Source organism: Carcharodon carcharias, chromosome 15 (assembly GCF_017639515.1).
Source record: "Carcharodon carcharias isolate sCarCar2 chromosome 15, sCarCar2.pri, whole genome shotgun sequence".
NCBI lineage: Eukaryota > Metazoa > Chordata > Chondrichthyes > Lamniformes > Lamnidae > Carcharodon > Carcharodon carcharias.
Window position 1 is genome coordinate 85,832,913 of NC_054481.1, and position 26,834 is coordinate 85,859,746.

The following is a 26,834-nucleotide window of genomic DNA, read 5'->3' on the forward strand; positions in this document are numbered from 1 at the left end:
TCCAATCTTAACTTGATAAAGGGGAGGTACCAGAGGACTGGAGAAATGCAAACGTGGTTCCATTCTTTAAAAAGGGATCAAAGGAAATGCCAAACAATTATAGGCCAGTTAGTCTTACATCAGTGGTGAGCAAATTATTAGAATCAATCTTGAGAGATATGATTAACTATCATGTGCAAAGACAAGGGCTAGTCAGGGATGGTCAGCATGGATTTGTTAAAGGAAGGTCTTGCCTCACAAATTTAATTGAATTCTTTGAGGAAGCGACAAAAAGGGTTGATGAAGTTAGTGTAGTGGATGTTGTGTACATGGATTTTAGCAAGGCATTTGACAAGGTCCCACATGGCAGATTGGTCAGGAAAGTAAAAGCCCATGGGATTCAGGGTAATGTGGCAAACTGGATAAAAGATTGGCTTTGTAACAGGAAACAAAGGGTAATGGTCGATGGATGCCCTTACGAATGGAAAGTTGTCTCAAGTGGTGTTCCACAGGGCTCTGTGTTGGGACCCTTGCTGTTTGTGTTATATATTAGCGATTTGGATGTGAAAGTGGGGGACACAATTGGGAAATTTGCAGATGACATGAAGATTGCCCAAGTAGTGGATAACGTAGAGGATAGCCATAATCTCCAAAACGATATAGACGGGTTGGTGGAGTGGGCAGTAAAGTAGCAGATGGATTTTAACATAGAGAATTGTGAGGTAATACATTTAGGGAGGTCAAACAGTTACAGGGATTACACAATAAATGGGAATATACCAAGAGGGGTAGATGAAGTGAGAGATCTTGGCGTACAAGTGCACAGGTCCCTGAAGGCAGCAGTTCAAGTAGACAAGGTTGTAAAGAAGGCATATGAAATGCTCTCCTTCATTGGCAGAGATATAGAATATAAAAGTAAGGATATAATGTTGGAATTGTGTAAAACACTGGTGAGCCCACAACTGGAGTATTGTGTGCAGTTCTGGTCACTACATTACAGGAAGGATGTAATAGCTCTGGAGAGAGTGCAGAGGAGCTTTACAAGAATGTTGCAAGGGTTAGAAAAGTGTAGCTATGAGGAGAGATTGGATAGGTTGGGGTTATTTTCCTTAGAACAAAGAAGACTAAGAGGTAACTCGATTGAGGTGTAAAAATTATGAGGGGAATAGATAGAGTGGACAGGATAAGATTGTTTCTCTTGATGGAGAATTCTAGAGCCAGGGGACATAGATTCAAGTTAAGTGGCAGAAGGTGTAGGGGAGACAAGAGGATGAATTTTTTTATGCAGAGGGTAGTGGGTGTCTAGAATTCGCTGCCCAAGTTGGTAGTAGAGGCAGAAACTTTAAACTCTTTTAAAAAAGTACTTGGATCTGCATCAAAAGTGCTGTAAGCTGCAGGGCTATGGGCCAGGTGCAGGAAGGTGGGATTAGAAAGGGCACCTGGGTGTCCTCAGGCTGACATGGACAAGATGGGCTGAATAGCATCCTTCTGTGCTGTAACTTTTCTATGGTTCTATGATTCTATATACACACATATACACACACACATATATACACACACACACATATACTCACACATGCAGAGACACACACAACACAGACACACACACACATCCACACACAAACCACACACACACACACACACACACACACACACACGCACACACACACACATATATGTACATATGCACACACACACATGAATGATAGAGTTCAAGAGGTTTGTATGTTTTTACAAGTTGTGAACAAAAAAGGTCTTTGGTTCATTACAAGAAAAACGGTTGTTTCGGGCTTGATGCAGGCCTTATTTTCACTCCAAAAGGATAGTTTAGGTGATTTCAATATCTGTAGTTACTTATCAGAGAGTATTATAGGATTCCCTCAAAGAGATGGATATCCAACAGGTGGCAAAGTTAGTCACTTGGAGTTTCATCTTAGCAGGAAATTCAAGTTCTTTACAGGTTAGTTTGGAATAGGAATCAGGCTGGGAGACCCTTTAGATCTAACAGTCTCCAGGTTTAAAAAGATGGGAGTCTACCACTTTTTCTGCTGCTGATATCCTGCAGCTGGTGGGTCTGTGTAGACTCACTGATTCTCTCTGGATCTTGGGATAATAAAATATTTGCTATCAGAAGCTAGTTTTGGTCACATGATGGCAAATTCCAGTTCCTTCCATTGTCCACATAATAAGTTGGAGACAGGGTGATTGACACACAATGAGGAAATGATTGATCACCCATCAACATATCAGCTATGATTAGCTCACTGGAAGACCTCACCTGATATTTCATCTTCACAGCTCCAACATGTCTGGCAGCCATTGTGTATTAGATCGCTTCCATTGAGCTGGTAATGATGGTCACTTTGCATGTGAGGAGCCCAATTGCATTGTGAACTTTCCAGAGGCATTTTTGGACATGAAATTGTAAAAGTCACCTGATCCTTGGAAGCCATCTTGTTGGTGACCCTTTTTTTTAAAATAAAAGACAGTTCCACAAAAGTGTATGCTAAGTGTAGTCCACGTTTAAAGGTATGAATAAGACATACCCTCACTGGGGTGACACGAGGCACATTCGCATAAAGGGGGAAGGGAGACAGACCAATGTCCAAGCTCCCTGGGTAATGAAGGAGTTAGAGAGTCGGATGGATCAGAAAAAGGGGAATATAAAACATGTCAGTTTGATAATATGAGGGAGAATCAGGCTGAACATAAAAAGTGTTGAGAAGAAGTGAAAAAAGAAATAAAAGGGGCAAAAAGGTCATTATGAGAATAAGTTGCAGGGTTATATATAAGAAAATCCAATGGTTTTCTCTAGGCATGCTAAAAGGATTTTAGAGGATCAGCGGGAGCAATTAGGGGCAAAAAGCGAGATTAACCGTGTAGAGAATTCTTTTCATTCAGAGAACCTCTACACTCAAGTCCGTGTCGATTTACAAATGTATGACTTGAACAGAATAATCAACAAGACAAATTTCTTCTGATAACCCACAATCACTTTATTGAGTTATCCGCATTCCTTCGAGAAAGGTTACTTTCAACAATCACAGGAAGAATTTTCCCCCCATCGGGGGTAAGTGCAGGAGTGACCGCGGGCAGGCATACCTCCGATTGGAACCCCTGATTGGGGGCCCACTGCCATTTTAAGTGGGCAGGCCAATTAAGGCCTACCCAGCGTGATCAAAGAGTGCACTGATCTCCCTGAGGCTAAGCGCTGCCTCAAGGAGATCGGCTCAGAATTAAAACTTTTAATGTCCATTTTTAAAAATTTCCCTGACATGTCCCCTCATGTGACACTGTCATGTGAGTTGGGACGTGTCCATCACTTTAACTCAGACCTTTATTAAATATTTAAAAACCCTCATGAAACCTCATCCCGCCTGTGGATGAGCTTTCATGCTTTTTCTTAAACCCGCCAGGGCTCCCAGCCTGCCCGCCAACATTAAGATTGGACAGGCAGCCCTGTCAAGTACCTAAATTGGTTTATTAATGGCCTCAATAGGCCGTTGACAGGTTGGCGGGTGCACAGCTGACTCGGCTGCACCCCCGCCAAACTGAAAATGGAAATGACGCAGGGTGATGCCGGGAGTTCCAACCAACGTCATCCCACATCATTTCACACGACGGTGAACAGGCCCCGCCTCCCGCTCGCCGACCTAAAGATCCTGCCCCACAAGTTACAGTTGCAACTACAACTATGTTAGCCTGGACCCTGCCCTGTTAGAGGCTAAACCCCCTTATTCCTAACTTGATTTCCTAACTTAATACTTACACTCACCCCTCGGTGGCCTTCCAGTGGTGTCAGTAGGCCCCTCAATAGAGGTGACCCAGCTGTACCATCTTTCTTGACTGTCTGCAGGAACAGTAATCTACCCTGATCTCTATTCTTGCTGATACCATTTCTTGCTGCTGCCTTGGCCATCTCTTGTCCAAATTTACAATGCTCCAAACCTTTAGCTCTGATTGACAACTCATGTCCTCATTCTTAGATATCTTTTTTTAAAATCTCCTGCAAAAGACACAAAACCACCTATTTCATGCTGTTAATCAATTTCGGGAAGGTCAGTCTTTCACACTTCTTACCCTGTGATTTACACAGCACTAAGTCAGTCTCCCTCCATTATCTCATTTTTAAGGTCGCCAGGTCTTAATCCCTTCCTCTATTGTGGTTGCAAGGCATATGTCTATTGTACTTATAATTCTCGACTGCGCTATGTGACTGTCTGCTTCCACTTAAACTTGTAACTTCAGCAGAATCTCACACAAGGAGTTAACCCAGTGTTGTCCTTCAGCTGGAGGAGACAGAAGGCATGGGTGCTGGTAAAGAGAGTGCAGCATGAAAAGAGTGCAAAATATCAGGAATTGAGTAGGAATGGCAATTTGACAGAGAGCAAAGGAAGAGCTGCTTCTTGACCTCCAATATATTTTTAAAAGTTCATTCATGGGATGTGGGTTTCGCTGGCTGGGCCAGCATTTATTGCCCATCCCTAATTGCACTTGAGAAGATGGTGGTGAGCTGCTTTCTTGAACCGCTGCAGTCCCTGTGGTGTAGGTACACCCACAGTGCTGTTAGGAAGGGAGTTCCAAGATTGTGACCTAGCGACAGCAAAGGAATGGTGATATATTTCCAAGTCAGGATGATGAGTGACTTGGAGGGGAACTTCCAGGTGGTGGTGTTCCCATGCATCTGCTGCCCTTGTTCTTCTAGATGTTAGTGGTCTTGGGCATGGAAGGTGCTGTTGAAGGGGCCTTGGTGAATCCCTGCAGTGCATCCTGTAGATAGTACACACTGCTGCTACTGTGCATCGGTGGTGGAGGGTTGAATGCTTGTGGATGTGGTGCCAATCAAGTGGGCTGCTTTGTCCTGGATGGTGTCAAGCTTCTTCAGTGTTGCGGGAGCTGCACTCATCCAGGCAAGTGGGGAGTACTCCATCACACTCCTGACTTGTGCCTTGTAGATGGTGGACAGGCTTTGGGGAGTCAGGAGGTGGGTTACTCGTCACACAATTCTTAGCCCCTGACCTGCTCTTGTAGCTACAGTACTTATATGGCTAGTCCAGTTCAGTTTCTGGTCAATGATAATCCCCAGGATGTTGATAGTGGGGGATTCAGCGATGGTAATGCCATTGAATATCAAGGGGTGATGGTTGGATTCTCTCTCATTGGAGATGGTCATTGCCTGACACTTGTTAGCCCAAGCCTGGATATTGTCCAGATCTTGCTGTATTTGGACATGGACTGCTTCAGTATCTGAGGATTCGCGAATGGTGCTGAACATTGTGCAATCATCAGCGAACATCCCCACTTCTGACCTTATGATGGAAGGAAGGTCATTGATGAAGCAGCTAAAGATGGTTGGGCTGAGGACACTACCCTGAGGGACTCCTGCGGTGATGTCCTGGGGTTAAGATGACTGACCTCCAACAATCACAACCACCTTCCTTTGTGCTAGGTATGATTCCAACCAGTGGAGAATTTTCCCTGATTCCCATTGATTCCAGTTTTACCAGGGCTCCTTGATGCCATGCTCCATCAAATGCAGCCTTGATGTCAAGGGCAGTCACTTTCACCTCATCATGGGAGTTGAGCTCTTTTGTCTCGTGCCACGTCATGCCACTCATCCAACCCAATGACCGCTCTTACTCTCCATGCCAATCTTTTCTCCTCTGCCCAACCCCATGTCCCTTTATAGACCCCATGTCAATTTAGTGCCAACCCATGACCCCCCCACCCACCAAACTTTGTCCTTATACTCTCCATGCCAACTCACCCAATATTTACCATGGACAGACCTTAAAAGCGATGCTGAGTTTAAATAAAATAAAAGTTCTAAGTATCTATAATAGATGACTTCACTATTTAAAAAACTCTCATTGATAAAAGCCCATTCAATATATTTAAATCCCTTCAAGTACTTAATCCCTTCTAAAAACAAGCTTTTGTGTTTATAGCCCCACATGAAATACCATTAATCTCTTTATTACCTCTTAAAGCTGCCAATCAAACCATGAATTTACAAACACCTCCCCCCACTGTGACAATGAGATTGTGGAAATAGTCAAGCAGAAAACACACAATAATGATAGCACTCAGGCTTATGTCAACAAACATTTATTGAAATTGCAAGCACTGACTTTTTTTTCAACTGTTAGATCTTTTTTCAAAATGTAAAGAGCAGAGGATTTAAATGACTTGACAGTTCCACAAACCTTATCCACCTCCTATGCATATTCATGTTTACTCTTAACAATCCCAGAGGGTACCTTTCCTCTCACAAAGGGAAGAGATAACTGTGGCATGTTTAAACCTTTCCCCCTAATGTCTAAAACCCCTGAGTCACATTTCAGAAACCTGGGTGACCAACATATTTTCTGCTTGAAGGCAGCGGCACTTTTAAATGTGCCACAGGCCTCTGTGAGCTGCTGATGTGTCAAATCATCCCACCCCCCCTCTCCCCACCCTAGCGAAATGGTCTGTGCCGGATATGGGCGTGGGACTTCCAGACTCCAGATTCTGGGCTGCGCTGCCATTTTAGCTAACGCACAGAGGCTTTTGGGCTTTTCAAAAATATGGCCCTTTGTACCAGTGTTTACAGTAGAGGAAGTGGGGAAGTTTTGCTACATTTACAGAGGGCATTGGTGAGACATGTCTGGAGTACTGTGTACAGTTTTGGTGTCCTTACTTGAGAAAGAATATAATAACATTAACAGCAGATCAGAGGAGGTTTACTTGACTGATTCCTGGGATGAGGGTGTTATCTTATGAGAAAAGGTTAGACAGGCTGGATCTGTATCCATTGGAGTTTGGAAGAATGACGGATGATCTTATTGAAACATATAAGATCCTGAGGGGACTTGACAGGGTGGATGCTGAAAGGATGTTTCTCCTTGTGGGAGAGACTAGAACTTGGGGACGCAGTTCAAAAATAAGGGGCCTCCCATTTAAGATGGAGGTGGGGGGATTTTTTGTTGTCTCAGAGGGTCATTAGTCTGTGGAATTCTCTTCCCCAGAAAGCAGTGGAGGCTAGGTTGTTGAATAATTTTAAAGCTGAGTTAGATAGGTTCTTAATATAAAAGCAAAATACTTTGGATGCTGGAAATCTGAAACAAAAATAAAAATTGCTGGAAAAACTCAGCAGGTCTAACAGCATCTGTGGAGAGAAAGACAGAGTTAACGTTTCGAGTCCATGTGACTCTATATCAGATCATATGGACTCAAAACATTAACTCTGTCTTCCTTTCTACAGTTGCTGTCAGACCTGCTGAGTTTTTAGATAAGTTCTTGATTGACAAGGGAGACACATGTTACAGTGGGTAGACAGGAAAGTGAAGTTGAGGCGGCAATCAGATCAGCCATAATCCTAAACAAAAACAGAATTACCTGGAAAAACTCAGCAGGTCTGGCAGCATCGGCGGAGAAGAAAAGAGTTGACGTTTCGAGTCCTCATGACCCTTCGACAGAACTTGTTTTTATCAGCCATAATCCTGCTGAGCGGTGGAGCAGGCTGGAGGGGCTGAATGGCCTACTCCTGCTCCTAATCTGTAATTTTGCATGTTCAGCGTATTTGACATCTCTGGGAAATGATTATTGAATCAGGGTAGGGATGCAGCAGAGTTAACATAAGCAAAATAATAATAAGAAAGAAAATAATGATGACAAAGGGTGACAAATCCACAGAACCAGATGGTCTCCTCCCCATGGCTTGAAGGAGTAGGTCAGGACATTGCAGCAGTTTGACTATAATCTTCTAAAGTTCTCACAATTTGGGAACTATTGCTTCAAATTGGAGAATTGTGCAGGTCATTGCATTCCTTGAGAAAGGTGAGAGAGGGAACCCAGGGACTTATAAATCAGTTAACCTAACACCCGCTGTTGGGAAATTACTGAATTCTATAATTATCAGGATAGAGTGACTGAACAGCTTGAAATTTTTCAGTTGATCAGAAAGCCAGAATTTGGTTTTGTAAAGGGTAGGTCAAGTCTGAATTTTTTGAAGAGGTGGCTAAAGCGGCAGGTAGGGGAATGGCTGTGTTATTTATATGGACTTCCAGGAGGCATTTGGTAAAGTCCCACATAATACACTGTCAGTTAAAGTTGAACTCATGGAATTGAAGGTAAATTATTGACCTGTTTAGGAAATTGGTGGAATGACAGGAGACAGACAGCAGGAATAATGTGCAGGTACTGGAATTGGCAGGATGTCACTAGTGGTATCCTGCAAGGATCTGTGTTGGGACCTCAATGACTCACCATATTTGCTAGCAACTTGATAATAGGGTAGAGAGCCACATATCCAAATTTGCTGATTACAGAAAGACAGACAGTATTGTAAGAAGTGATTACAAAATGATTTTGATGGATTAAGCGAATGAGCAAAATAGTAGCAATTGATTTCAATGTAAACAAATGTGAGGCTTTCCACTTTGGACCTGAAAAGGATAGAACAGGATACTATCGAAATGTAGAGAAGCTAGAAACAATGGGTGTCTAAACAGAGTTTGGCGTCCAGGTACACAGATCACGAGAGTGTCAGGAACAGATAAAGAAATCAATCACAAAGGCTAATGGAATGCTGGCCTTCATATCCAGAGAACTAGAGTACAAGGGAGTAACTTCATTCTGCAGTTATACCACACCTGGAGTGGTTTTGGCACCACATCTTGGGAAGGATATTGGTCTTGGGAGGGAGCACAGCGTAGATTTACCAGAATGAGACTTGGATTCTAAGGTTAAATTATGAGGGGAGATTACACAAACCAGGATTGTATCCCTTGGAATTTACAAGGTTAAAAGGTGATTTGATCAAAGTTTTCAAGATATTAAGGGGAACAGGAAGGGTAGATGGAGAGAAATATTTTTATTGGTTAGGGAGACTGGGACTAGGCAACATAGTCTAAAAATTGAAATTAGGAGACACTTCTACACACAAACCTGTGGTAGAAGTTTGGAACTTTCTTTTCAAATGGCAATTAATGCTCAATCAATTGTTAAATTTTAAACTGGAGATTGATAGATTTTTGTTATTCAAAAGTATTAAGGGATATGGGGCAAAGGTGGGTATGTGGAGTTAGGTCACAGATCAGCAATGATCTCATTGATTGGTGGAACAGGTTTGAGGGGCTGATTGGCCTCCTCCTGTTCCTAACATACTAAATAAATACTTTGTATTGGTATTTGCTACACTAAATGAAGAGATTGTTGGGATACCGGGTGAGATAAAAATATTTGAAGAGATTCCTGAATGACCGGCAATATTAAAGTGGATGAGTTTCCCAGTCTCCTAGGTCATCCGGGGAGGTGAGGGTGGAATTTGCTGAGGTGCTGGCTGCCATCTTCCAACCCTCCTCAGGTACAACTGTGGTGCCAGGATTAAAAATTTGTAAAACTGCAGGATTACAAATGTTACACCCTTCTGTAAAAAAAGGGGAGAAGGATAACGCTGGTAATTACAGGCTAGTCAGTTTAACAATTAGTGGGGAACCTGTTAGAAACAATAATCAAGAGAAAAGGAACAGGCACTGGGACAAAAACAAAAAACTGCGGATGCTGGAAATCCAAAACAAAAACAGAATTACCTGGAAAAACTCAGCAGGTCTGGCAGCATCGGCGGAGAAGAAAAGAGTTGACGTTTCGAGTCCTCAGGCACCTCTGTGCCTCAGGGAGATCATTTTGATATTTGAAAATTTAAATAAAGGAAAAAAAACTTTTAAAACATGTCCCTTCGTGTGACAGTGTCACATGAGCTGGGACATATCAATGAATTTTTTTCATAATTTTTATTGAATTGTAAAACACTTCACGAAACCTCATCCTGCCCATGGATGAAGTTTCATGAAAAATGTGAAGGCCGCCTGGGCTCTTTGCCTGCCTGCTAACCTTAAGGTTGGACAGGCAGCTCAGTCAATTGTTTTAATTAGTTTTTAACAGGCCTTAATGGGCCTTTAACAGTTCGGCGGGCACACAGCTGGCTCGGGTGCACGCCCGCTGAACTGGAAATCTAAATGACGCGCGGTGACGTCAGGACACACGCCCGATGTCACCACACGTCATTTTACATGTCGGCGAGTGGGCCCCACCCCCACTCACCGACCGGAAAATTCTTCCCATGGATTTGTTCAGGACAGTCCTGTTTGATAAGGTACCAGAGAGTGTGGATGAGGGCAGTACAGTTGATATTGTGTATGTTGACCTCCAAACAGAGTTTGAAAGAAATGCCATTTAAGCTTGCTAGCAAAATTGAATCCATGAGCTAAAATGGACAGTAGCAACATGAATACAAAATGGGCAAAGGGTAGAAGCGAGAGTTGTGGTGAATGATTGTTTCTCAGACTGGAGTGACGTATTCCACAAGGTTCAGCTCTTGGATCACTGCTGTTTTTGACACAAGTTAATGACTTGGACTTGACAGTACTGGCCAAATTTTTTAAATTTGCTGATGAGGTGAAACTTGGAAGTGTAGTAAATATTGAGGACCACAGCAACAGGCTTCAGGAAGACATGGACAAGCTGGTGAAATGGACAGACATATAGCTGATGAAATTCAATGCAGAAAGGAGTCAGAGGGGAAGCAAGGACAATTTTTTAAATGCAACAGGTTATCATTATCTTGAATTCATCGTCTTGAAAGGGTGGTAGAGGCAGATTTGAAAAAGAATTGGACTAATACTTGAAGTAATTGCAGAGCTAGGGGCAAAGGGCAGGGGAGTGGGAATAATTGAATAACTCTTCAAAGAGCCAGTGTGGATAGGATGGGATGAATTGCTGCCTTCAGCATGGTATCTTTCTATGATTCACCACAACTCTGGGAGAATGAGGATACATGGATTGCAGCCCCAGGATACAGAGAATATTGTATGTGTAACTGTGGGATTGTGTGCATGGTCCCAGGATAGCAAACTTCACATCAAAATGTGATTCTCAATAATATCAGAGCCAGGCTCAGTCTTGCCCTCCAGAAAATATTTCCACAAAAGACAAATAGAATGTTAAACCAAAACCCAGTTATAAGCAATGTTTTTTTTTCCCTTAATGATTAAAAGCATTATTATAGCCAGTGATTTTCCTTTACAGTGGGATGCTATCAGTGAGATGGATGAGTTCTTCACTCCAATCCACACCTACCAAGTCTGCAATGTCATGTCTCCAAATCAAAACAATTGGCTAAGGACGAATTGGTTACAGCGGAATGGAGCACGTCGAATATACATTGAAATAAAATTCACCCTGCGAGACTGCAACAGTATGCCAGGAGTTGTGGGGACCTGCAAGGAGACCTTCAACCTGTATTACTTTGAGTCAGACAGAGACATTGGCAGCAATGTCTGGGAAAACCAGTTTGTAAAAATTGACACAGTGGCAGCTGATGAAAGCTTCACCAGTGTAGACTTGGGAATCCGGAGGCTGAAATTAAACACTGAAGTTCGCGGAGTGGGCCCACTCAACAAAAAAGGAATTTACCTGGCTTTTCAGGATATAGGAGCTTGCATTGCGATTGTGTCAGTGAGGGTGTACTACAAGAAATGCCCGGCCATGGTACAGAACTTGGCTGTCTTTCCCGATGCAGTGACTGGTGCTGACTCCTCCTCTCTGGTAGAGGTACAAGGTCAATGTGTGGACCACAGTGAAGAAAGAGATACACCCAAGATGTACTGCAGTGCAGAAGGGGAATGGCTCGTTCCCATTGGGAAGTGCGTCTGTAGTGCTGGTTACGAGGAGCAGAGAGATAGCTGCCGAGGTAAGACTCATTTCAAATTTCCATTAATAAATGAAGTAGAAGTTAATGGTGGTTTTGGATCTATGGTCCCCAAGGTTTTCCACCAATGGGGTTTGCCTCAAGGTTTGCTTTAGACTGACTGATGGAGATTGATCGCTGTCATTAATCAATAACTCCACTATTGGTTGTATCATGTGATTACCAGAATGTTGAAGCTGAACTCAATGGATCTTGAACTATTCTCATCTGGTCATTCTTATTTATCTATGCCAGTCACTGCACAGACATTTCCAATCAGCTCTTCTTAAACATTGACACCTGATGTATAAAGTAAGATTTAACATTGAATACAAACAGCTCATTACTGCAAACAGGAGTTTAAGGGTACAACACACTAACACCCATTAATGGGACCTTATTTTGATTGCTTGTTCTTCAGCTTGGAAGTTACAAATTGGAGGTGCAAAGAAATCCACATACAATGTCCAACCCTTAAAGAGGAAGACAATCTATTTTCTCTGTTATCCATGTTTGTATTATGCTATTGTGTCATAATTCACCGAGCAAAGGAGGAATCTGGAGCCAGTCTTTCCTTAACGTAGGTTTATTTACAAAACTCAGAGAACAGGCACACACTCCTCCCACCCACAGGAGGAAACTGGTTCTTATATATACTTAAGAACAATGCCTTAACCTTTCCCCAGTTAATAACAGCTGCTCTCACTTACAACTAGGTCACGCACTTCATTGTGACAGAATTGCAACATTAAAATTGCCACTGATGGGGTACATGCACACACATGCAAACACATACTAAAACTTACACGTATGTACAGGTATTAGCTACAAACACATACATATACAAATACAAGCACACATATCCAAAGATACAATCACACACACACACAGTATAAACACACACTTGTATACAAAAACACATACGGACACACACTTATAAATTCATACAATGTACGCACACAAGAACAAGACACTTGAGTAGATATACATTTGGATCGCATATATGGACATACACATGCACATGTGTATGCATTAACAAACATACATACAGAAATAGACACACACATAATCACACACATTCACACATGATATACACCAACGTACAAAATTAAGAAAGGTTGGTGAACAATGTGTTACTAAAATCAAGCTGTGGATGGGTTAAAACCATTGTGTCAAGGAGTCTGAATAAATCACTTCCTTTTCTGATAGATTTCAGAATTTTATTGGTCTTCTGGGATCACGTCATTATTCAGTTTGTTTCTGAAAATGAAAGCCAGAACTATGAACTTTGAAGTAATGAGAAGTGATTAAACCGAGAACGTAGTGGGTCAGCAAGCTGGTATTCAATCAGTTGAGGGGGGAAGAGGGGGAAGACACAACTTCATTTGTTGCAATCGATTTTAGATATTTCTGAAGGGGCTGTGAGCTATGGAGTTGCAAAACATTCTCCCAAGAGGGACCGAGATGTAATACCCTAGGGACTGAGATGTAATACCCTATCTTATTGGCACATTTCCCATGTTCTGCTTTGCAGTCAGTGATGGTGGTGGGTAAAATAAGGTAGATCCTTAGCATCAGCTGTGAAAGTGAGCATTTTCGGAAGTGGCCGGGAAATAGACCCTCAGAGGCCATTCTTTAAGATATTTATGAAAGATTTGAATAGGATGTGTTAGTGCAAAACCTTGTTTCACTATATTGGGGGTAGTCTCCACCTCTTTATAGCTTCTGGGTTCTCAGAGGCTGGAGATATTGGGCCAGAGTTAAATTTAAAATGGCAGTAACTCTGATACACACACAGTCTCATTTTAATATTTAAATTGCCAATCCATCTTCCAGGTCGGGTTTGGTTGCCCTCAACCCCCCCTTCCCCATCCACCCTGACATCCTCCCCTGCATCATCCCCTCATCTGCCCATCTCCCCGCCTCTCCTCCCCATCTCCCATCTCACCTCACCCGCACCCCACCCATCTCCCCCCATCTCTTCTCCCCACTTCTCCCTATCTCCGGCATTTCTCTCCCTCCCACACCACACACCTTCAGCTCCTCCATCTACCTCCCTTATATCTCACCCCATCTTACCTCCCCCCGAATTTCCCCAGTTCTCCAATCTCCCCTGTCCTCCCACCTCCCCCTACCTGCAAATCCATCCCATCTCCACCCCAACATTTAGCCCCATCTACACCCCTCCTCACATCTCTCCCTCTGTTTCCATCACCCTCCCCTCTCCCCCAACCCCATCTCTTCTCCCTGTCCTCCCATCTCTCTTCCCCCCTTATCCCATCTCTCTTCCCCCTGCTCCTATCTCTCCCCCATCTATCCCCTCCCTCATCCCATCTCTCCTCCTTCCTCACTCCCTCTCCTAATCACTTCCCCTCCTATCATCCCTCTCTTCCATCTCCCATATTTCCACCACTTGCTCCTCCCTCACATCACTTTCATCCTTCCTTCCTTCTCTCCCCCTCACATCTCTCCCCCATCGCTCAACCCCTCCCTTCTCCCTCCTCCTCTCCTCCCATTTTTCTCCCCCCCACCTCCTTCCATCTCTCTTCCCCCATGTCCTCCTATCTCTATCACTCACCTCCTCCTCCCTCCATCATTCTCAGCCCCTCCTTCCACCTCTTACCCCCTCGTCCCAACTCTCTCCCCTCCTCCTCCCATCTTTCTTCCCCACCTCCACCCATTTCTCTCCCCTCACCTCCACCCATTTCTCTCCCCCCACCTCCACCCATCTCTCTCCCCCCACCTCCACCCATTTCTCTCCCCCCACCTCCACCCATCTCTCTCGGCCCTCCTCTCTCTCTCCCCCTCCTTTCTCTCCCCCATATCCCCCTTCACTACCCCATCTCTCCCCCCTCCTTCCTTCCCTCCCACCTCTTCCCCTCTTCCCCATCTCTCCACCCTCCAGTATCCCATCTCTCTCCTCCCCTCCCATCGCTCCTCCCACCTCACATTTCTCTCCCCGTCCTCCCATTTCTGACCCATCTCCTCCCTTCTCTCCCCCTCCTCCCATCTCTCCTTCCTCCTCTCCCCCTTCCTCTCCCCTTTCTTTCCCCCTCCCCTCTCCCTCCTTTCCCACTTCCCTCCCTTCCCCTTTCCCACTCCCCCCATCCTTTCTCCCACCTCTCCCCCTTCTCTCCCCCTCCTATTCCCCATCCTCCCCCCTTCTCCCTCCTCTCCTCCCAACTCTCTCCCCCTCGCCCACCTCTGTCCTGCCTACTCCATTCGATCCTGCCTCCAACCTTCAATGCCCACTCCTCCCTTCCTCGCTCTGTCCCCTCCCTCCCCTCCTCTCTCCCTCCTACCCCTCCCTCCCTTCTCCATCCCATCCCCCATTCCCCTGCCTTCCCTCACCCCTCCCTCCCCCTTCCCTTCTCCGCTCTCTCCCCCTTCCCTTCCGCCTCGGCCTCCCCCTTTACCCCTCTCCCTCCCCTTACCCGTCTCATTCCCCTCCCTTCCCCACTCCCTTACCCCCTCCCTCCCTCCCCCTCCCTTCCTCCTATCTTCCCCTCTCTCTCCCCACTCTGTTCTCCCTCTCCCTACCACTCCATTCCCCCCTTCCCCCCTCTCTCTCCTCCCTCTGTTCTCCCTCTCTCGTCCTCCTGTTCCCCTCTTCTCTCTCACCCGTCCCTTCACCCCCTCTCGCCCCTCCTTTCTCCCCCTTCCTTTCCCCCATTCTTGCCCCTCCCATCCTCCTCTCTTCCCCTCCCTACCCCCCTCTACTCCTCCTTCCCCACTCTTCCCCCCTCCCTTCCACCTTCCCCATCCCTTTCCCCTCCCTTCTCACCCTTTCCCCCTCTACACACCTTCCTTTCCCCCTCTATTCCCCATTCTCCGCCTCCCTATCGTCCTCTCCCCCTCCCTTCCCCCCTCCCTACCCCTCCCTTCTCCCCTCCCTACCCCTCCCTTATCCCTTCCTTCCCCTCCCTTCCCTGCATTCTTCCCCTCCATTGTCCCTCTCTACCCTCCCTTCCCTCGCTCTCCCCCTCCCTTCCCGCTCACTTCCCCTCCCCCTCCCTTCCACTCCCTTCCCTTCCCCCACTCTCACCCTCCTTCCCCCCTCTCACCCTCAATCCCCCTCCTCCCTCCTCCCCAATCCCCCTCCTCCCCAATCCCCCTCCTCCCCTGCCCCTCTCCCCTCTCCATCCTCCTCCTACCTCCCCCATCCCCCTCTCCCCCAGCCTGCCCTCTCCCCCTCCCCCGCCTCCCCTCTTTCCCCTCTCCTCCACTCCCCACGCCTCCCCTCTCTCCCCTCTCACCCCGCCTCCCCTCTCATCCCTTCTCCCCTGGCCTCCCCTCTCCCATCCCTCCCCCCAAGCCTCCCCTCTCCCCCCTCCTCCCGTCCCTCCTCCATCCTCCTCCCATCTCTCCTCCCCCCTCCTCCCGTCTCTCCCCCCTCCTCCCGTCTCTCCTCCTCCCCTCCTCCCATCTCTCCTCCCCCCCTCCTCCCATCTCTCCTTCCCCTCTCCTCCCCCTCCTCCCATCTCTCCTCCCCCTCCTCCCATCTCTCCTCCCCCCTCCTCCCGTCTCTCCTCTCCCACTCCTCCCGTCTCTCCTCTCCTCCCCCCTTCCCTCTCTCCCTCTCTCCCTCTCCCCCACCCTCCTCCCCTCTCCCCCACCCTCCTCCCCTCCTCCTCTTCCTCCCCCTTTCGTCTGTCCTCCCAAGAACTCCATCTGAGTGATATTGGTACAAGGCCATAAAATAATACGTTCGGGTTGTTGACTAAAAGCTTGGTCATTGTATTTCTTGCACTGGAGATTCACAGAGATTATACACCAGTTTCTCTGTGTGTAACAGGAGTTTTATTCGATGCTTTATAATGCCTGATCTCTCATGCTTATAGCAGCTTGCCTCAGTTTAGTTTCTTTTTCCAATTAGTGACCATACCCATGTTAACTAAGCATACACAGTGATCAGGCACACTTAATCAAACACCAAACAATTGAAGATTACAGTCATATATGAAGAGAGCGTTGTAAAGCAACCCACACCAAACCCAATAGCTGTATCATCTTAAATGAAGTACTGGTAATCTTGTTATGTATTTTAAATTATGATGACTGATGTTAACTGAGGCTGATTAGATGATCTAAGATTTTGTTTTCTTGATATCTATTGTGACTGTGGGTCCAGTTTGAATTTTAATTCTCGTGTTTATTAGTGGATTAATACATTGACTAAATAGATACTGCTTTCTAATCTACTAAGTAAGTTTTTTTCTTACTCAATCAGTTGGAATTTAACCTAAGTCTCAGTTTGATGGATTTTCTAACATGTTTTACTTACTCCATTTTGTTAATTATTGCCTATCTTTGGCTCAGGTGAACTGTGGTTTTATTGATCCTGAGGAGGTGTACCTTCCCTAATCAGTATTTAATTGACATTCTTCAATCAGCTGCAAGGAGATGACTTAGAAAAACCCTGGACATGCTTAGCAGCTTCATTGATAATGGGAGAATGATTGCAATTGGCCTGATGCCTTTTTCAAATAATCAGGAGCATAACTCGCAAGAACTATGTATCATCTTTGATGATATATACTCGTCATTTAATTTGCTGGCAAATAGAACATGAACAAACTGCAGCATATGAGACTGGTGATCTGAAGCATACAGAACATTAGCCATTGCAGCATTGTATAAGATTAGTAAGGTGCAACTTAGAGAGCTGCTCACTCAGCATGTAAACACAATAAACTGCAGCAAATAGAATACTAGTGATGTGCAGCATATAGAAAGCTAGCCAGCTGCATTATATAGATGACTTGTGGTCTTTAACATATAGAAAACTAGTAAACAGCAGCATATAGAGCACTAGTAAATTGCAGAATGGAGAACACTGGTCATTGCATCATACATAAGATAGTATAGTGCAGCATATAGAGCACATGTAAACTGTAGATGATAAAGTATGAGTAAACTGTTGCATAAAGCACTAATAAGCTACAGCGTCTAGAATAGTGCTAAGTTGTAGCATATAGAGTATTCGTAAACAGCAGCATATGGAAGATAGTAGTCTGAAGCATATAGTGCATGAGTGAACTGCAGCATATAGAGATCTGGTAAACTATAGCATTTTAACACCCGTTTAAAACATCTTATAGAAGTCTATTACACTGGAACACTGTTGTGTAAAGAATACTAGTGCACCAGAGCATATAGCACCTGTGTAAACTGCAGTATATGGAAATCTAGTAAACCCTAGCATCAAAGCACAGTGAATGAGAGCCAATAGGATACCAGTAAACTACAGGGCATAGAGCACTCCTAAACTTCAACTTACAGAAACTGGTAAATAGGGCAAACAGAACTCCAGTCACTGCAGCGTATAGAACATTAGAAACCTGCAGCATAAAACAATCTTGAGAAAACTGCAGCAAATAGAACACTAGCAAACTGCAGCATAAAGAATACTAGAAAACTGCAGCATAAAAAATCTTGAGAAAACTGCAGCATATAGAACAATAGAAACCTGCAGCATAAAAAATTTTGAGAAAACTGCAGCAAATAGACCACTAGAAAACTGCAGCATAAAGAGTACTAGCAAACTGCAGCATAAAGAATACTAGAAAACTGCAGCATATAGAACACTAGAAAACTGCAGCATATAGAATGCTAGAAAACTGCAGCATATAGAATGCTAGAAAACTGCAGCATAAAGAATACTAGAAAACTGCAGCATATAGAAAACTAGAAAATTGCAGCATAAAGAATACTAGAAAACTGCAGCATAAAGAATACTAGAAAACTGCAGCATATAGAACACTAGAAAACTGCAGCATAAAGAATACTAGAAAACCGCAGCATAAAGAATACTAGAAAACCGCAGCATATAGAACACTAGAAAACTGCAGCATAAAGAATACTAGAAAACTGCAGCATAAAGAATACTAGAAAACTACAGCATATGGAATGCTAGAAAACTGCAGAATAAAGAGTACTAGAAAACTGCAGCATAAAGAATGCTAGAAAACTGCAGCATAAATAATACTAGTGAACTGCAACATAAAGGAAACTAGAAAATTGCAGCGTTAGGAATACTAGAAAACTGCAGCATATAGAACAATAGAAAACTGCAGCATAAAGAATACTAGAAAACTGCAGCTTATAGAACACTAGAAAACTGCAGCACAAAGAGTACTAGAAAACTGCAGCATATAGAACACTAGAAAACTGCAGCATAAAGAGTACTAGAAAACTGCAGCATATAGAACGCTAGAAAAATGCAGCATAAAGAATACTAGAAAAATGCAGCATAAATAATACTAGAAATCTGAAGCATATAGAACGCTAGAAAAATGTAACATAAAGAATACTAGAAAAATGCAGCATAAAGAATACTAGAAAACTGCAGCATAAAGAGTATTAGAAAACTGCAGCATAAATAATACTAGAAAACTGCAGCGTATAGAACACTAGAAAACTGCAGCATAAATAATACTAGAAAACTGCAGCGTATAGAACACTAGAAAACTGCAGCATGAAGAATACTAGAAAACTGCAGCGTATAGAACACTAGAAAACTGCAGCATGAAGAATACTAGAAAACTGTAGCATATAGAACACTAGAAAACTGCAGCATAAAGAGTACTAGAAAACTGCAGCATATAGAACGCTAGAAAAATGCAGCGTAAAGAATACTAGAAAAATGCAGCATAAATAATACTAGAAATCTGCAGCATATAGAACGCTAGAAAAATGTAACATAAAGAATACTAGAAAAATGCAGCATAAAGAATACTAGAAAACTGCAGCATAAAGAGTATTAGAAAACTGCAGCATAAATAATACTAGAAAACTGCAGCGTATAGAACACTAGAAAACTGCAGCATAAATAATACTAGAAAACTGCAGCGTATAGAACACTAGAAAACTGCAGCATGAAGAATACTAGAAAACTGTAGCATATAGAACACTAGAAAACTGTAGCATAAAGAATACTAGAAAACTGCAGCATATAGAACACTATTAAACTGCAGCATATAGAACACTAGAAAACTGCAGCATATAGAACATTAGTAAACTGCTGGATAAAGAACTATTAATCTGCAGAGTGTTCCATTGTTCTGCACTTAACCTTCATATGGAACTGGAGGTCTTCAATTCACAAATACAATTTAATTGAATGTTCTTGCTTTTTTTTCTATATGTGGTTTAAATGACCCAGGTTGTCTGAAGTAAAAGCTGAGACTGCTAGGAACAAATTTTATTCAATTGATTTACTTAAAAGATTCTCCAAGAGGAAACTGCAATATTTTTAATAGAAATCTGTGTATTCTGATTGAATCATCTTTCCCTGAATTCATTTCATGGCTGTCAGTTATTTATATATGTTTTCTGGAGTTCAGAAAAGAAACTTGTGTTTCCACAGCATCTTTCATGTCGAGCGGGTGTTCCAAATAACCTCACAGATAATAAAGTGCTTTTGAAATGTAGTCATTTGCATTGTGGTGATACAGCTAATATGGGTACCACAAGAACCCACAAATAATATGGAGACTAATGACAATGTGTTTTAATAATGTTGATTGAGAGAAAAATATTTGACAGAGCATTGGGAGGAGCCCACCTGCTCTTCAAATAGTGCCAGGAATCTTTTATATTCACCTTAGATGGCAAACAGGAACTTGAGGCTGGATTTTCAACTGTTGGTGGAGGCGGGAATGGATGCGGGCACAATTTGAAAATCGTATTTCTGGAAGGAACATGATGCAATTTTCAGTGGGAGGGTGGTTTTGGTGCGGGTGTGGTGGTGGTTGGCGGTAGTTGGGCCAGGGGCAGGGTGTGGGGCAGTGGCGATATCTGGAACTCGCCTTGCAACCATTGAAGTGTCCGTTAGTTGTGGAGCCCATCGAAAGGCCTCAGTAGGCTAGGTCGGCATTTTCATTCAAAAGGAATGGGGAACACACAGGGTGAATGTGGTGTGGATACAGTCGGGGGCGGCTGGGGTTGGTGGGGGGTCATCAGGGTTAATGGAGGCACTGGTTAGCTCACACACAAGATGAACAATCGCACTCATCTGCTCAACCTGTGGCACAGAGTTTCCATCACTGGTGCTGGGAGGGGTGTATTCCTCTCTCATGAGAGGTGGATGCCCTGAGAGTGGCATCCAGCTGCTGGCATCACCAAGGCAGCAGAGGTTGGCAGGGGAAACAAGCCAGCAACAGGTCAGTGACTGGAGATGGGAGCAGACTACTCTGACATGTTGCAGAGCAGCAAGGAGGAGCCTCAGCAGCAGCATCCTCCTGGTCATGAGCAGGCCAGAGGAGCACAGAATGGGGCTACAAGGAGAAAAAACACTACCCAAGACAGAGGGTGTACCAGCCAGGAGTTAGCTACCTGCACGTGACAGAGTTCCAGTGCCAGAGGAGAGTACACACTTTTTTTAAAATTATTCATTCATGGGATGTGGGCTTCACTGGCTGGGCCAGCATTTATTGCCCATCTCTAATTGCCCTTGAGAAGGTGGTAGTGAGCTTCCTTCTTGAACCACTGCAGTCCATGCGGTGTAGCTGCACCCACAGTGCTGTAGAGAGGGAGTTCCAGGAAATTGACCCAGCGACATCCAGGCAAAGGGTCTCGGCCACTTGCGCTCTGGTGCACAGTGACCTGATGCCTCATGACCCCAAATGCTGTCCCTTACCTGCAGTCATCAAGGTCACCTTGGCGCTGAATTTTTATACATTCAGTTCATTCCAGGGATCAGCCATGGACATGGCTGGCATCTCACTGTCACCAACTCATCAAACCATCAGGGAGGTCATGGATATCCTATTCTGCAGGGCAGGGAATACATTCATTTTCACAGAGAAGGGCTGGCACAGGCACAGGGGCATTGGACTTTGCCAGGTCCAGGAGATCATTCATTACAACCATATAGCCACCAAGACACCAACAGATTAGCCAGCCAGATTCTTCATAAGCAATGGCTTCCAGACATTGAATGTGTAGCTATTCTGTGATGATAGGAAAGTACTTCTTACAGAATCTTTACAGTGCAGAAGGAGGCCACTCGGCCCATCAGGTCTGCACTGTATCTCCAAAAGAACCTTCTACATAGTCCCTTGCCTTATACCCTTAATCTTGCACATTCTCTCTTTTCAGCTAGCAATCCAATTCCTTTCTGAATACCTCGATTGAACCTGCCCCCACCATCCTCTCAGGAAGTTTGTTCCAGACTCCAACCACTCTCTGGAGTCAGCTTCGCTTCCCAGGCAGCTGTCATGATTCACGACTCTTGCAAGAGTCCCAGGTTCTGGCCCTTTTCAAGCCCAATATCCAGCTCCTTGGAGATCAATATGATCAAAATATATTATTGTAACAGTATAATTTAATTGACAAAAGAAATAGAGATAACTTCACCCAAGTGACCTATCAAGTGCAACTACTGCATGGTGCCTTGCATGCCTGCACACTACTGTGGCTGGAGATGAGATGGAGGGAGCCTGCTGGATTGTGCCTGCATCAGGCTGAGATGCCTGTGGTTTCTGTCCACCTCAGGGAGGTGCCTATGGGGTTCCTCCACACGCTGCTGCATCTGCATCATTGCAGGGGAGGTCTCTGTCACAGGAAGTTGAGGCAGGGATAGTTCCTGAGTTGGAGGAGCCAAGGAGCGAGGGATGATACCGATGGCCACTGAAGGCTGGCCACTTTATCAACCTCTTTGACTACCTCAGCACTTTCATGGTGTCCTTGCATGTTGGTTGAGGCCACCAGGTGGGATGCAGCTGGCATCCACTCCTTGTACTCTGTGTCATCAGCAACACTTCGTAATCAACAGTACGGAGAGACTCACTCCTCCTGCGCCTGTCAGCATGCTCCTCCTGATTCCACTCAGAGTGATGCTGTATGGAGCTCTCCATGAGGGCAGGAACTCTCTCAGTAGAGGAGATCATGTGATCAGATCTCTGAGCCATGATAGAGCACTTGTGCTGCATGGACTCCATTATTGTCTACCCCCAAGGCTCCCCAATGCCTCAGGAATCTCTGACAATTGGGAACCCATATGCCTTCCATGCTCCAGGAAGACCCCCCTTGTCTGTGACACCTGAGGCCCAGCATCTTCACCCAGTGGAGCATAGCTGTGTCTGTTCCCTGAAGGGCCCTGCCCCCATCTGACTCTACCTCATTCTCCTCCTCCTGCTCATTGGTGATCTGATGTTTGCCCTGTCCTCCTGTTCCAACCTAGATTGTGACCCTGCTGAGGTGAGTATCTCTGCGCTGGTTGGTGTGGGGGTATGATGTGATAGTACTGGCTGTGTGAAGGCTCCCCCTGTTGAGGAGGCCAGTGATGTCTGTGCTATTCCACACTCAGGCTGCAGGCCCTGTAGGAGAGGCAGGATCGAGAAGGTGTTGATGAGAATGCAGACAGTTCAGTTGGTGCATCAACACAACCAACCAAGCAGCAGTTGACAAGGCAACACAAAAATTTCCTCCATGCCTTTCACCTGAGGATAGAGCTGTCAAGTGACCATGCTCTTCCTGGTCCCCAGTCTCGTCAGTCGCAATGTCCAGTGTTGTCGCCTCCATGATCGTGAGGTAGTGCAGGTCTGGTACTTGGCCTTCTGCACACCATCTCTTGGGTATTGTGAGACCTCTTCACCTGCAGGATAAGGAGGGGATAATTTATGAGTATGTTGCCCTCCCTCAGCTCTCAGAGTATGACATTGACATGAGCTGCTGAGTTGCTCAGAGATACCCTCTCCTCGCTTGCGTCCCACATGTGAGGGTGGTCGACATCTCCATGATGTGACTGGACAGTCACTGATGATGTTAGGGAACTCCATTGACACATGGTGTGCTGAGCTTGTGTACATGATGCTGTGTTGGAGACCTTTCACATGGATATGGCTTACCACTTATCTTCCCAGGTCATATGGGGTCTTTGAAGTGCTGTGGCACTTGGACCCATATCCTCTTGGTCCCACTGTGACTGCTGACCACCTCCGTCACTTCCAGCCATGCCTTGTTGATCTCCTGCGGTGGGCTTTTTAGGCTGGATGCCAGGATCAAAATCTCTCGCCTCTCGGCCACAGCCTCAGTGAGGACCTCCAGGGAGACATCCATAAATCTTGGGAACGGCCCATGTCTGTCTGCCTCTTCCAACTCCGGCCCAAACCTGATTGGTCCCTTTTACAGATCTTTCCACAGTGAGTGGCAGGCCCAGACATGGCTGCCATTCGCCTTTTCAAAGGACCTTGCAGTTCGAAGTACCTCCTCCAGGCCGCGCCCAGCACTGCTGACTGGGCACCGAACCTGCCGTCAGGCAACTTAGCTTCAACTGCACTGGAAGATTGCAGTGATAGTGATGCTGGGCAGGATCAGCACCCAGAACTGCTTCAGTGGACAGGTTTCAGACCCAGAGCTGAAAATCCAGCTCTTGGTTTATCCATTCTAAAAGCAGTATCGCTGACAGTGCAGCACTCAGTCAGTACTGTACTGGAGTATTAGCCTAGAATATGTGCTGTCAAGTTCCTGGTGTAAAACTTGGACTGACAACTTCCTCTCTCAGAGACAAGAGTGCTACCCACAGAGCCACTGCTTTGAAGGTGCTTTCACCCCTTTTCATCTGGTGCAATAGGAGAGACATTTGGACAAGGATTATAGTTCTTATTACAATCTGTCTCCCACTCCTCCAATTTCTAATTGACATTGATAGGCGTTATTTCAAATTCCAGCCCGTTCTGCTGGTTTGGTTAGGAATGTAAGCTGGTGGTTACAGGAAGTCCAGGAGGAAACATGGAATGATCTGGGCTAATAATCAACTATGGTGACCAATTTTAGAGATGTTCCGTCTTGGCTAGCCCCAGTACACCAGACCAGTTCTTGAGTGAGTCCATGCCAGCTCATTAGTTTCTCAGATTCTCTCTCTGGAGAGCAATCACACACTATCCCGACTCAGATATCAGCAAGTGGTGATGGCAAATAAATTAAGCTGTGTCAGTGTCAAACACACATTCTGAGAATAAAACAAAACAGCACCACAGCCTATTGAATACATTCATCTAAAGAATGTTATCTCTCGTTAACAGGGTCACTGATGGCCTCTCCCTGCCTTTTCAGATTGTTGTCCCTTTAGATTGTGGAGGTGGTAGCATAGTGGTATTGTCACTGGACTAGTAATCCAGAGACCCAGGGTAAAGTCTGGGGACCACTGCTAACACTCACCTTCATGATTATGTCTTTTCTGTTGCCTTTTTACAATAAAATTTATGCCTTTACTTTGTGTTCTCAAGCCATGAACCATGTTTTGTGCACCTAGCCAGCCCTTTAAGTAGTTTGAAGTGCATTGACTTTTTCAGTGATTTGTTGCCATGTTTGGCACCTTCTTTGCACTTTATATGGGTTGCGCTCTCTAACAGAGATTACTGATACATACACGGCCAAGATGGGAAACTAGGATTTCCTACTTGGTTTCCAACCATATTCCATTATAAAGTTATGAGCTAAACAGTTGACTAACGGACAATTTATCTTTGTTTAGTGGGTTTTCAGAAAATGTAAGGATTTGTTGTTGTAATCCATTCTGTTTGGGATGCTGGATGTCAGGAAACATTTCTTCACACAAAGGCCAGTGGGAATCTGGAACTCTGTCACTGAAAAAGCTATCAAGGTTCAGCCAGTTACAAATTTCTAAAGTGGTATTAATTTGTTTTTAAAAATAAAAACAAAAAACTGCGGATGCTGGAAATCCAAAACAAAAACAGAATTACCTGGAAAAACTCAGCAGGTCTGGCAGCATCGGCAGAGAAGAAAAGAGTTGACGTTTCAAGTCCTCATGACCCTTCAACAGAACTGAGTGAATCTAAGGAGAAGGGTGAAATATAAGCTGGTTTAAGGTTGGGGGGCAGGGGGTGGGGGGAGAGAAGTTGGGGGGGTGTGGTTGTAGGGACAAGCAAGCAGTGATAGGAGCAGGTAATCAAAAGATGTTACAGACAAAGGAACAAAGAGGTGTTGAAGGTGGTGATATTATCTAAACGAATGTGCTAATTAAGAATGAATGGCAGGACACTCAAGGTACAGCTCTAGTTGGGGTATAGGGTGGAAAGACTAACAGGACATAAAAGATATAAATTTAAAAATAATGGAAATAGGTGGGAAAAGAAAAATCTATATAAATTATTGGAAAAAACAAAAGGAAGGAGGAAGAAACAGAAAGGGATGGCGATGGAGAAAGGAGTTCAAGATCCAAAGTTGTTGAATTCAATATTCAGTCCGGAAGGCTGTAAAGTGCCTAGTCGGAAAATGAGGTGCTGTTCCTCCAGTTTGCGTTGGGCTTCACTGGAATAATGCAGCAAGGCAAGGACAAACATGTGGGCAAGAGAGCAGGGTGGAGTGTTAAAATGGCAAGCGACAGACCGCAGGTGTTCTGCAAAGTGGTCACCCAGTTTACGTTTGGTCTCTCCAATGTAGAGGAGACCGCATTGGGAGCAACGGATGCAGTCGACTAAGTTGGGGGAAATGCAAGTGAAATGCTGCTTCACTTGAAAGGAGTGTTTGGGTCCTTGGATGGTGAGGAGAGAGGAAGTGAAGGGGCAGGTGTTGCATCTTTTGCGTGGGCATGGAGGTTGAGGAGTAGGGGTGCTGGAGAGGGAATGATCCCTATGGAATGCCGCCAGTGGGGTTGAAGGGAAGATGTGTTTGGTGGTGGCATCATGCTGGAGTTGGCGGAAATGGCGGAGGATGATCCTTTGAATGCGGAGGCTGGTGGGGTGATAGTGAGGAGAAGGGGCACAATATCATGTTTCTGGGAGGGAGGAGAAGGCGTGAGGGCGGATGCGCGGGAGATGGGCCAGACACGGTTGAGGGCCCTGTCAACGACCATGGGTGGAAAACCTCGGTTAAGGAAGAAGAAGGACATGTCAGAGGAACTCTTTTTGAAGCTAGCATCATCAGAATTGATGCGACAGAGGCGAAGGAACCGAGAGAATGGGATGGAGTCCTTACAGGAAGCAGGGTGTGAGGAGCTGTAGTCGAGGTAGCTGTGGGAGTCAGTAGGCTTGTAATGGATATTGGTGGACAGTTTATCACCAGAAATTGAGACAGAGCGGTCAAGGAAAGGAAGGGAAGTGTCAGAGATGGACCATGTGAAAATGATGGAGGGGTGGAGATTGGAGGCAAAATTAATAAA

The 26,834-nt window shown here is 45.0% G+C and overlaps 1 protein-coding gene across 1 annotated transcript in view; it reads left to right on the forward strand.

Annotated features, from left to right (window-relative positions):
- Positions 1–26,834, forward strand: part of epha8 (eph receptor A8) — a 564,125-nt gene that overhangs the window by 119,244 nt on the left and 418,047 nt on the right. Inside the window, exon 3 of the mRNA XM_041206570.1 lies at positions 11,047–11,710. Within this exon, the coding sequence (XP_041062504.1) occupies positions 11,047–11,710 (664 nt within the window). The remainder of the gene's footprint in view (positions 1–11,046; positions 11,711–26,834) is intronic.